The 12,654-nt window shown below is 41.2% G+C and overlaps 2 protein-coding genes across 2 annotated transcripts; one reads left to right on the forward strand and one right to left on the reverse strand.

The window, feature by feature from the left end:
- Positions 1 to 654: 654 nt before the first annotated feature.
- Positions 655 to 4,067, reverse strand: si:dkey-171c9.3. Its single transcript, XM_034164554.1, has 3 exons — positions 4,045 to 4,067; positions 3,487 to 3,560; positions 655 to 2,287 (listed from the first exon to the last, which is right to left on the reverse strand). Exon 3 carries the CDS (start codon positions 2,270 to 2,272, stop codon positions 1,301 to 1,303), a length of 972 nt encoding a protein of 323 aa, XP_034020445.1. The 5' UTR covers positions 2,273 to 2,287; positions 3,487 to 3,560; positions 4,045 to 4,067; the 3' UTR covers positions 655 to 1,300.
- Positions 4,068 to 5,564: 1,497 nt separating this feature from the next.
- ccnb3 (cyclin B3) lies at positions 5,565 to 12,098 on the forward strand. The gene is made up of 12 exons (XM_034164950.1): positions 5,565 to 5,746; positions 5,946 to 6,052; positions 6,808 to 6,891; positions 7,128 to 7,240; positions 7,678 to 7,837; positions 7,907 to 8,005; positions 8,107 to 8,199; positions 8,282 to 8,419; positions 10,081 to 10,236; positions 10,330 to 10,479; positions 11,576 to 11,706; positions 11,789 to 12,098. Exons 2-12 carry the CDS (start codon positions 5,975 to 5,977, stop codon positions 11,856 to 11,858), a joined length of 1,272 nt encoding a protein of 423 aa, XP_034020841.1. The 5' UTR covers positions 5,565 to 5,746; positions 5,946 to 5,974; the 3' UTR covers positions 11,859 to 12,098.
- Positions 12,099 to 12,654: the final 556 nt, after the last annotated feature.

Here is a 12,654-nt window from a genome sequence, read left to right on the forward strand (position 1 = left end):
AAGACCTCTTTAGCACATTTAACTCCAAACATTTATTTAAAAAGCACAAGATTTGTCTGATTTGGAAACAAATTCTATAGCTACCACCGACTGTGGAAGACCCTGTCCACCTGGCGTGGAAGGCCGAGTCCACCTTGGTGTGGAAGTCCCAGTCCACCCGGTGGTTCCAACTGAGAGCTCAGCGGTTCCATCCCTGATGACTCCTCGAGCAAACATAGTGCTGTTGGTCTGAAACCGCAAATTAAATCGGGAATCATTAGCGTCTGGAAAGAAATGCAGCTGACAAAAAAAAAATCTGAGCCAAAACTATAAAAAGCACATTTACTCAGCGGAACAGAAGAAAGCTCAGTAGACCACCGCAGTGTTGTATCGGGCCGGCCCCTTTGGCTTTGTCTTACCGCATCAACAACACAATGATCATCAACAGGTGGAAAAGGAAATAGACAATAAAACTCTGCCCCCAGCAAAGACATCCAAAAACAAACCTCAGTTTCTGGATCTTACTTTCCATTATGTGTCTGACAACAATGTTGATTCTGACAAAGGATGAGGTGGAACAGAAGAACCCTGATTGACAGCTGGTCAATCAATACAACCACATCACTTTATTTATGGAAATGGCCACTCTGCAGTTTTAAAAATGTTTTCCTCCCAGAACTGTATCACAAAATATGCAAAGCAACCCCTTTGTCATTCTATGACAATAAAGTAAATAGAAATTGTTATGCAAAAGACAAGTCTTTATTATCAGTGAAAGTATTTGGCAGCAGGAGAACCTGAGCATTCAGGCAGAAATAAATCAAAGGTTATCTGACATGACTGGAAAACTGAAGCTCTGCCAGTTGCTGCAGTCACATGACCTTAGTGACCTCACAAAATGTTCAGGAAGGTTATTGCTGTGCTGCCACCTAAAGGACAGTTGTAGTTATTGCCCTTTTCTTGCTCTTACAGTTTCCTGTAAGTGGAACAAAACTACAATTCAGTAGAATATGTTCATAGCAGTTAAACATTACAAAAAAAAAAAAAAAAAATTGTAATAGGATTTGTGAAAGTGAAATCAAATATTAAGAAAATATACCGGGGCTGGGGGTTGGGGGTGAGGGGTGGCCTCAACAACTGGGATGCCAACTTACAAAACATCAACCAGCCTGTGCCAATAGTCTGGTGAAACGGGGTGTATAATTTTGTGATCTTGCTCATCCACCTCTGCTTATGACTGGAAACTAGCTTAGAGTTTAGAGCGGGCTTCATCGCTCCTTAACCCTCTTACTTTTCCTCAGAGCAGATTTGACTGCACGCATTATGACTCAATCATGCTCGCTTCATCGAGGGCAGAGGTGATGATCTTTTCAGCCAGTTGGTCTGCTAGCAGAAGAACATTGCTGTCGCCGACTGTCTGCTTTCTGCTTTTGGCGCTCATGACCGAACCGACAATATTTGCTGAAAGCACCTCAGCAAAAGCCTCCATTGTGGCTCCATGCTGGGCTCCTCCTGTGGCATCTCCAGCTTTGTAAGCATCCTTTAACAAATCATCTTTCCATCCTTCTTTGTCTTCGCACAGTGACTGCAGCAGTTGCTCCATTAGCTCGGCCCTGGGATCGTTGATGGCGACACTCTCGCTGTCTCTTGGAGTCGGCGGAGGAGGTGAGGGTAGGAACTCCTTTGCCAGGCCTCCTTTCAGCTTCCTGGAAAAGCTGTGTCGGCTCTTCTCAAGTTCTGGCAGGAGAGGTGTGGTAGGGGGGGCATCGGGGTAATCAAGGGACCCAAAAACAGGGAGCCCTGACTTTGACAGAGGCAGGTCGTGGGACAGAGATGCTTCTCTGCTTGGATCCTCTAGTTCTGTGTTCATGTTCAAAGAGGCATCTCTTTCTCTTCCACCTCTGTCCAGGAAAGATGGTTTTCCAGCTTGTCTACTACTTGTCAAACCTGCATCATGATGAGGCTGCTGAAGGTTGGAGCATTGAACACCAACATGGAAACTTTGTGGCTCCTCATTGTGTGGGCCTCTACATACCTCCCACAGAGCAGCCTGGATCACTGCTGAAGATAATTCTTCACCCAACATCTCACAGGCTTGATTAAAAGAAGACATTTGGCAGTCCACCTCAGGTTCCACCCTTTCCATTTGTCTTAAATGTGACTGGATGATGTTCTCAGCCGTATTCTGGGCAAAATTCTGAACAGCCTCTGTGTTTAAGGAGGTGCTCCTGAATGCAGAGTGAACATCAAGGCTTCTTGGGGTAGAATCTGGCACAGTTGGTTCTCCACTCATGGTCTGAATTACATCCTGTGAGGATAAAAGCAATAATGTGGATTTAAATCTTAACAAAGTGGAATGATGTTGTGCCGGTTGGTGCCATCGTATGACCTCGTATCACCTTGCCTATGGGCCGGTCATTGTGGGATTTTGATTGCAAAATTTTGAAGCAATCTTAATTTATTCAATTAATTTCAACATGATTCTTATAAGATTTACTGAAATGCATATAAATAATACATAAATACATATATTTAACGTGTAATTAAATGTTGTTCAGCCGACAAAATTAAAACTGGAAAATGGGGAGGCTATCATGCTAGCTTATAGGTAGATATTGCCCTAAACAAGATTGGATTGATTTACAGTCAACAACGGACAACATGAGCTAGCATAAATACATAATCCCTTCAAGTAATTAGTTATTAGTTATCTGGCAACAATCACTCCAGTCTAACTAGCTAAACCCAGTCGTTACAGACTGTAGCAGTCACTAGTCATGCTAGCTGCTGTCTCTTAGGTTGGCTAAATTAGCGTACTAATTGGTGCGGTTTTGTATTTTTCTTAAAATAATGTTTTTCTTTGGCTTGAGTATTTCCTGGAAATATATTATTTGCCTTGTTAATAAGTAGAGAAGCTACAGTTTAAATGAACATGAAGTCAGCAAAGAGTTTAAAACAGGAAGTTGCTCTGCAGCCAGAGATGGAAAGTAAAAGTGTACGAAACCACAGCTGGGCGCTGCACGTCACACAGGAAGACAACCAGAGCCCACATCTTTAGAAACTCTGTGTTTGAGTTAACTGTGGCTTTGTTTAATTACCACTTTGAAGCATATGTGAAGGAATTTCTCATTTTAATAGAAGGATAAATCTGCCTATGCTTCCTGATCAGTTTTTTAATAAAAATAAATAAATTAATGAAGAAGGCAGCAAAAAAGTCAAAATGTCAAAACCCAGCTAACACTTTGACATTGCTGGAGCTTTGCACAACAGTTGCAATGACGTTGTAGCAATGTGAATTTGTAGACTCCCCACAACGTAGCAACGTTGTGGGGAGTCTACAAATTCAGCAACCTTCCAGTAACGTAGCATTTATGTTGTGTGTTACCTGGGAATTTGCCATTATTTTCTGTATTAAGTTATTTGAAACATGAGTCAACTCATTATTTTTGTTGTCATTGTTGTTATTAAAATCGAGATTTGAAAACCTGTGATAATGTGATGGTTTACCAGCTTGTATTGTAGAATCCTAAATGTTTGGTATACTGGAGATATGGAGCAGATCACACTCTGTGCCTTGGATCCTGATGGGGGAAACAAAACAGGATGGAGCTGTTTCTTCAGTACTTTAATCTGGGGTGATGCTGCGCTGCACAACCCAGTCTAAAACCAATACTACGCTGGCACAGATCACCTCTCACCCCTCACCACGTGCACGCAGGATTTCTTTCTGCATGTGCACAGTGCAGCACACACACACACACACACAAATCTCTTAGACATAAATAAAACCTGGTGTTTGTGAACATGCACATCAGCGTTTCTGTAACGTGCAGTTAGTTTGAAAAACCACAATCACTGATACTCTGAGTGCATTTTCACTATAGGAATCTTTCGAGTCCTGTGTGCAAAAAGTGTTTGTACAATAAATACCTGAGGCTAGTAAAGTGGCACAGGTCAAACCGATGTTTGCTGTATTCATTAAAGTATATATATAAGTGCGCCACATATTCCTACTCTGTAATAAAACATACAAAATGTAGATAAATGGGAAACCTTCAGACTTACCATAGTGACTGGTTGCTGTTTGGTCCCTGTGATGCAAATGAACACAGCACACAAGGAAATGGTTTGATACAGGAACCCACAGCTCTGGTTTCCTGTGCATTGAGCCCAAATCATTGAACACAAAATGAACTCTGATGCTTATTTGATTATTTATCTTAAATGTGCCGATTTGCAGCTTTGCAGTTTTTACAAACTGGTTGTGTACAGGGACCAAACAGCTTTTAACATCAGATATATTCTTACTCTTCATTCACTATAAATGACTCCAAACCAGCAGTAAAAATCTCAAACTGATTTTTAATCAGTTTAAATTTGAGACAATCTGGTTTAAAATCTTCAATGCGAGAGAATGCTTGTTTAAAGTGGTAATGTTGGGTGAAATCTAGTTGTTTTTCTGTTAAATGTCCCCAAATTGCAGCAACTCTGTGACTCTGCTTTAAGTGAAATTAGGCCTGTGACATAAGTCACAGAAATCCATATCTGGATTTTTTTTGTTGTCCACAATGGAGAAATAAGTAGATGGAGAGGGGGCGTGGCAACCAGCACCTGCTTTAATGTAAAACTGCCTGTCTCAAAGTGCGGTCAGTGAGCGACCCCTAGTGGTCTGTAAGCATACTGGTAAAATTATCTCGTTTCAAGGCATCTGTATTTGAACATCATGAGGCCTCTTTAATCCACCATCAATCCTGCATCCACAAACCATCCAGCAGGTGGCAGATGTGTATAGGGTAGTGCAAATACAAAAAAGTAACTTTTTTATTGATTGGGTGTATAATATTTTATCAAACTTTAGTGAGTTTATCTTCACTATATGCTCTTTCAACTTGTTGAGTTACAAATTGATAGTATTTCTTGTTTTTGAGTTATTATTCATGACTGGATGGAATCCTCTGTGTCTGTCACTCACCGTCCATTGGTACTTCTCCCAGGATACTGCAGCACATCTGGGATGCAGTCCACTGCAGCTGAGTGAATGCAAGTGGAACCCATTTGCATTTGGGTCAACAGGGAAGATGCAGATTAAAGTAAAGGACAGGTGTTCTTTTATCAGGGCACATGCAATAAAGTCAACATGAATTATCAAAATTGAACAACATCTTAATGTTTCAAATAGCATTATGTATGTTGTTAAAGTGTCACAAAAATCAGTTGCGTGGTTTTATATTGTTTTAACATATGGAGTTTGATCCAAAGAGAAAGCCACCAATCAGTTTCCGAACATTTAAACCGCTGCTGGTTGTCAGGAGACAGAAGTTTCTCCTCCCACAGGGTGCGTTTGATTTTTTTTTTTTGAGTACATGTGTTGGGCGGCGTGTTATTAACAGAACTCCGCAAGGCAAAAACCTAAAACAATAAAGTAACAGAATTACTTATCTAAAAAGATTAATCACTGCACAAACGGTGAATTTTAAGGATAGGTTATGTGTGGTCTATTTATTCAGTTATACTGTGGACAGTGGATGACGGTTAAATTGAAACAAACGCTCCTCAGCAACGGCTTTCGCAGAGGCATACTGATTGGCCCGCTGGGCTCGAATTCCAGCCAATGACGAGCAGCGCAGGAGCAGTACGTTCGTTTGAGCTGCGGTTTGTGAAGGGACCGAAAACATTGGAGTTTTATGGCATTTAAGTGAACTTCTGACCGTGTTTCTCACTCACAAACGAAGCGAGTGATCGAAACGCGGAGGAATAGCAACTAAAGGTGAGAAAGGAGTGAAATTTGAACAATTAAATCGCTTGTTTAATTAGAGGGAACCCCGCCCATCAAGCACAAAGCTGCAGTGTTTTTAGTTAGCTAAAGCTAGCAAAGAGCTAGCATACAAAACTAGCCGCTTTTGTTTTATTTTAGAAAACGTCCCTTGCACATTTTAAGTTTGATCTGTATAAACCGTCTTTCTCAGTGTGTTTTCAGAGGACAAAGGAAGAAGTCATGCCTTTTTCGAGGGGAAAGAAGACCACAGTCACCGCTGGGAACAAGTTATCCAAAGAGAATATAACAGAAAACCAGGTAAACAACAAACAAACAAACTAAACCCTGCTGGGAACAAGTTATCCAAAGAGAATATAACAGAAAACCAGGTAAACAACAAGCAAACAAACTAAACCCTGCTGGGAACAAGTTATCCAAAGAGAATATAACAGAAAACCAGGTAAACAACAAGCAAACAAACTAAACCCTGCTGGGAACAAGTTATCCAAAGAGAATATAACAGAAAACCAGGTAAACAACAAGCAAACAAACTAAACCCTGCTGGGAACAAGTTATCCAAAGAGAATATAACAGAAAACCAGGTAAACAACAAGCAAACAAACTAAACCCTGCTGGGAACAAGTTATCCAAAGAGAATATAACAGAAAACCAGGTAAACAACAAGCAAACAAACTAAACCCTGCTGGGAACAAGTTATCCAAAGAGAATATAACAGAAAACCAGGTAAACAACAAGCAAGCTAACTAAACCCTGCTGGGAACAAGTTATCCAAAGAGAATATAACAGAAAACCAGGTTAACATCTGTGTATTTATTTGTGTGCTTGTAAAGCAGGAAAAATGGATACTAGATCAGCTATACTGAGATTTTTATGTCAGTATAGCTTGACTCAGAAATAAATAACTAAAATCATGTACTGTTACCCAACAAGTGATTTTGTCATAAACAAATTAGTTTTAACGGGAGGATTGACAGTGAGACCTCTGTCATCTTTACCATCCTCAAACCTGAAATAAAACTCAGCTGTATTTATAAATAGTCTGTGTGTTGCAGGAGGATGGTCCACATGTTAAAAGGTCATCCTCTCCTCCTCATGGAGCTCCGAAAAAGAGGACGGCAATGGTCGACATCACCAATGTAAGTCCTGCATTTACATTAACCTCCCATGATCTGTTCGTAATGTAAACTTCAACCAGTGCTGCCCAACGTGTGGTCCATGGTCTTATGTGAAACTGTGGTTGCATGGAATCATTTCCCCTTTGATCTACAGCAAAGTTTTCATGCATTTTTCTGTGTGCTCACAGTTGAATTTGAGAATGTGTGCAGCTGTGTGGCATGTTTTCTATGATGTTTTGGCACGACTTTGTTTACAGGCTCATAAGCTTCAGGTCAGCCTTCCAGGGAAGAAGAAAGAACAGGTGAAGAAGCCAGTGAAGAAAAATATCACCTCCACTGTGTCGGCCAAGAATCAAGCCAACTTGAAAAAGTAAGAATCATGTTTATAATTCAGTATTATTTACACCTGAAGACGGAGTCCTGCTCAAATATCACTTTGCTTGTTGCTGTTATGAAACCTGTTGAGATGATCAAAGAGCCCACAACCCTCTTATGGATGAGATGGGTTAGAACTTCCCAAATCTGACACTTCAACATAACCTCAAACAACTGGCCACAATGATGAGATAATTGCCAAAGCTATTCACTTTTGTTGCAATAAAATCTTTGTCATGATGACATATTGTGGACGTGAACATGAGGCATTTCTGAGTTAGTTCCTCTCTACTTCTGTTTCGGTGGATGGAGTGTCCTGCCTCCCTTATTAAAAAATAAATCCGACGCTTCAGCTGCAGTTGGCGTGGGTGAGTTTGATGCTGTTGCTCTGTGGTCTTCTTTAGTGGCTAAAGTGCTAATTTTGCTCTGAAGGTCTTCCTCGGTGAGCTCCTCGGAAGGAAGCGCAACTGAGAAGGAACGAGTGGAGGAGAAAGGGGCCACACGGAAGGATGTAGCGGCTCCAGTCAAAGAGCTGGTGCCTACGACTCCCCCTGCTATCCAGGAGCAGCCGGCGTGCCTTCAGAAACCAGCAGTAAGACGACTGAGATGGATCACTGAGAAAGATGAGTTCTATTTACTCATATTTCCTCCGTCTTCTTAGATCCCAAAGGAGTTTGACATAGATGCCGAGAACGCACAAGACTGCTTCATGAGTCCAGAGTACGCCAAGGACATTTTTGACTATCTCAAACAGAGAGAGGTGAGCCGTACTAAAAACGTTTTACTGATCGTCTTTGCATTGTATTTTTCATTTTGAAAATACCGCCTGTAAACGTAGTCTTTGTTTGTTCTGTTCTGCAGGAGAAGTTTGTCCTCAGTAACTACATGTCCAAGCAGCCCAGCCTCAACACAGAGATGAGGGCCATCCTGGTCGACTGGCTGGTGGAAGTACAGGTGAGGACTCAAGATCTCGTTCTCTGAAGGATTCAGGTGTGACTCACTGCTGGCGTCTTTTATTTTGTTCATGTGTGTCCAGGAGAACTTTGAGCTGTTCCATGAGACACTGTACCTGGCTGTGAAGCTGACCGATCACTACCTGGCCCAGACACCCGTCCACAGGGAGCTGCTGCAGCTTGTTGGCTCAACCACCATGCTCATTGCCTCCAAGTTTGAGGTGACGATCTGCCGTAGATCTGTTGAGTTTAAGAAGACATGACATGGATTTTAAGATTGCTCCCATCTTGATGACGCAACTGCAGTTGTTGTGACCTTGAGTTGCTTGTCAATGTCGTGGGTAGTGAATGGACTAACTTAGCTAGTGTGGTCAAAACAAACCAACATGATGCTGCTGAGGCCACAGTATGTTGACCTGAGGAGTATTCCAGCAGAGGCGATTAAGCCAAATCCTCACTTATTTTGACATGTCGCAACTTTCTAAGTGAGGGTTCCATTTCAGCAGTCTTGCTGAGTTACCATAGTAACTTATATTTCTGAACTAGTCTGGTCACTACCAGGATAACTCTTGAGCTTAGCAAGAACTGTGCCCCACACATAAGGCGACGGATAGAAGTGGATATCAATGCAAGGGTTCCGTCATGTCAAAGTTCCTAGTCACTGGAAAATATCAGAGAGGGAAATTTTATTTGCTATAAACTTATCATGAATGTGCAACCCACCTTTGAGCCCTGTAGAGCGCCGTGCATTTTTCCCCCTTTTTCTTATTAATTAGTTAATTAATCCTAATTATTTATTTATTGCACAGTATGTAAAACAGTAAAAAAAAAAACAGTCCAGTAGAATTAAGTGCCACTCTTTGTAGCTTTGAGTTTATCTTTTGTAGGTTTGAAGTCTCTGGCCTTGCAATGTGAGTTGAGTTTGAATGAAAATCAGAATAGAATTTATTGCTAAGTGAGTTTGCACATACAAAGAATTTGATCTGGGGTTATTTGAGCAATAAGAAAAGAAAAATGCTCACATAAAAAGTAAAGGAGTGAAACAGACAAAACCATATTCACTGTTAAATAAATAAAATGGAATGGCATACCAATGTTGGACCAGTGCAATGCATTCTGGGTAAAATTTACTGATAAATTAATGTCCTTACTCTGCAGATTGCATGCTTTATGTTAATGCTGTGGTAAATGTTGAACTTTCTTAGAGCTTGTTAAAATTATGTCCGTGATTGTTTTTGATGTCTAAATTATGAAACATGACACCATAAGTGAGTGGTTGTGTTGGATTATGGGCTTCAAAATGCAGAGCTTCATTCTGTTGGGGTGTAGCAGTGTTGGAATAATGTATGTTAATCGTATGCATTTAGTCGATCACTAATTTCCCACCAGCCTTTCACTCTGATTTTATTTGTTGCTGCCGTGTCACCTCTTTTTGTTATTAGATGTTTAACTTGCTCGTAGTTGTTCATGATAAGTGCTGGCTCTGAGGCCGTGAACACTGCTGCTCGCTCTTTGGTATGACATTTTGCCGTTGTGAATCCAGTTGATCGGTGTTCGACCTCATGGACTGCCTATGAATGGCGCGCACATGCAATTAGTCTGACTGGCTGAACCTGTCTTGACTTAGTTTGATTGCGTGAATGTGGCTCTGCCTTTATGGAACCGATTTAGCTTCATCTCGTTTGATTGGCTTATTCAAGTCAGGTGTTTCACATTAAGCGCTACTTTTCTGAGCTTGCTTTCTGGAAGAGCTCCAGATATCTGACGAGCCATCGCTGTGCGTGATGTTCTTTCCCTACACTTGCAATTGCATAATGTTCTTGAGTGTGTTTTGAGTGTCAGTCTGTTGGGCTGACGCTGTTGTGTTTCATTGATCCTGCAGGAACGCAGCCCACCTTGTGTTGATGACTTCCTCTACATATGCGATGATGCTTACAAGAGGGAGGAGCTTATTGCCATGGAGGCCAGCGTCCTACAGTCCCTGTCTTTTGACATTAACATCCCCATCCCGTATCGCTTCCTGAGACGCTATGCTAAGGTTTGTATGTGACGGATTTGCACTGTAATGGGTTCATTGTGGTGTTAGTGTGCACATTTCACATGCTGGTGTGTGTGTGTTTGCTGTGGACAGTGTGTGAGTGCGGGCATGGACACACTGACGTTGGCGCGGTACTACTGCGAGCTGAGTCTCCTGGAGATGGATCTGGTGCCTGTGAGAGGCTCGCTACTGGCCTCCGCCTGCCTGCTGATGGCACTGGTCACCAAAAACCTGGGAAGATGGGTAGGTTCTGTCGTGCTTTAACCGTGCATGTGTGAGGTGGTTCTGATGCACATGTATGTGGAAGCTGCACAGCGACCTTCAATTCACAAATTCTTTGCACATGTCAGAGTTATTACCCGAAGCTATCAAATATGGCCATCAGGTATCGAGAAGACTTTGTGTCCATCCGTCCGTTAATGTACAGCAGACGTCCAGGTCTCTTACTGCCAGTTTTCAAATTCACAGGGAACATTCTTGGGACACAGACCTTGGGAAAGTTCAGAGATGGCTGACCTTAATCTATTCTAAGAGGTATTTTAAGAGGTTAAAATGTCACATTCTGTTTCAGTGTCTTTGGACTTTTTGTTGTCATTGTTTTTTTGAGTGGCAGGGGTGACAGCCAATCAGAGTAGAGCTGTGCCATGATGTCAGTGGCAGGTCTGTCTAACATGTTTCTCATATATCATGTAAAAGTTGGTGAGAAATAAACACTTCTAAAACTGAAAACGCTGTTTTTGGAACCTAATAACATCTCTGGAGCAAAATAGCAGATGTTAGTGTGCACGCTAACTTCCTCACACACACTCATTTTCAAACGCTTAGTTCACTTAAGGGTCGCAGGGGACTGGAGCCCATCCCAGCAGTCATAGAGCGCGAGGTGGGGTTCACCCAGGACAGGACGCCAGTCTGTCAGCTTACTTCCTGTGGAGTTAAATTTGTCTCACAAATGCACAGAGGGTGATCTACAAATATTCCTTGACTTGTATAGCTTCCACTCTTGTAAACGCAGACGCCATTAAAATGTAAATATTGTTTTTGATTGATCAGTAGATAGAGGAGCTCTATTGAACGTACAAATTGTACGTAAGACAATAGGATCTTAATATTTAAACAACTGCAAATTATAAAGAACACAATGCTCATATGGCTGAGGGTATTTAAGCATTGTGGCTCTTGGGTATTTGTGCTGCTGTGACTCTGCTGCCCGTACACACACGTCATGAAACAAAGTCTGTTATTGCTACGTTAAACAAATGCATTCTGGCGTGAGAAAACTATGACTGAAAAGTACAGGTATGGATCTGATGGGTTTTTTTTTTCTGTGTGTGTTCTGCAGTCGCCCATCCTGCAGTTCCACTCGGGTTACCAGTCATCCGATTTGGCTCCGGTGGTCAGAAAGGTCCACTCGATGCTTTTGGCGCCTCCTGATGACAAACTGAAAGCCATCAGGAGCAAATACTCACACAAGTATGTATATGGTGGCATCCACAGCAGCTCTCCGCTGCCTCCTGCCTGACGTCAGGTGAACTCATCCCACTTCTGTTTTCAGGGTGTTTTTTCAGGTGGCGACTCTGCCGGTTGTGGACATCGTTCTTCTGGAGGAAAGCTTATCTCAATGAGACGAACGAACCCCAAAAGAAGTCATTTTTCCTCTGAATTTAACTTGTATATATGTTGATATATTAGATATTTATACACATGTAGTTCTTCAGCCTGTTGTATTTTATTGCAGTTGATGGTTCATTCTTGTTTTCATAAAAAAGAAAAAGTTTTAAAATGTGTGTGTTACTGTTAATGATTCTTACCGGATGGCAAAGTTGTAGCATTTCTGTTTCAAAATGCTTATAAAAATATTAAAAGAAAACCAAATAAAATTCAAAAAGTGCTCACTGAATTTACAATGTGAACAATTATGCACAACCGCCCTCCGCCTTTTACAAATTCATCTTTTATTCGGTTTGCACGCTTCCATTGTCACCTGTTGTACAACAGTTATCATGCAAATATTAGTATCCACATAATTTGTATAAAAGACTGATGATGTGCTATTTTTAAATGGCTGTTGTGCATCCTCTTAAAATAAAGCTGTTTTATGTGTTTTCATCAAAAGCCTCTTTTATTGGGAAAACAATCGCAGTTTTTTTTTTTTTTTTTACAATGTTCTGTTAATACTAGATTGCTTTTTGATTAGTTCAACATGCTTTATGTTTTAAAAAAAAATCCATTTGCAGAACAGGTGATTTGTGTCTGACCACTAGAGGTCAGTGTCAGCATCTTATGTCTTGCTCACATTTTTGCTTCTAAAAAGCTGATCTGCAAAAACCAAATCTGAATGTTGATGTAAGAACATTAAAATTACAGACGTGTTCATCCTGTAACTCGCTTTTCCTTGATGTTGTTTGACTCATTGTAACA

Source organism: Thalassophryne amazonica, chromosome 23 (genome assembly GCF_902500255.1).
Source record: "Thalassophryne amazonica chromosome 23, fThaAma1.1, whole genome shotgun sequence".
NCBI lineage: Eukaryota > Metazoa > Chordata > Actinopteri > Batrachoidiformes > Batrachoididae > Thalassophryne > Thalassophryne amazonica.

Excerpts from the sequence above, each read along its gene's own strand:
- si:dkey-171c9.3 (XM_034164554.1), bottom strand. The coding sequence starts at position 2,272 with ATGAGTGGAGAACCAACTGTGCCAGATTCTACCCCAAGAAGCCTTGAT.
- ccnb3 (XM_034164950.1), top strand. The coding sequence starts at position 5,975 with ATGCCTTTTTCGAGGGGAAAGAAGACCACAGTCACCGCTGGGAACAAG. Across the intron at positions 7,241-7,677 it reads AATCAAGCCAACTTGAAAAA|GTCTTCCTCGGTGAGCTCCT; the intron begins GTAAGAATCATG and ends TTTGCTCTGAAG. Across the intron at positions 7,838-7,906 it reads CGTGCCTTCAGAAACCAGCA|ATCCCAAAGGAGTTTGACAT; the intron begins GTAAGACGACTG and ends CCGTCTTCTTAG.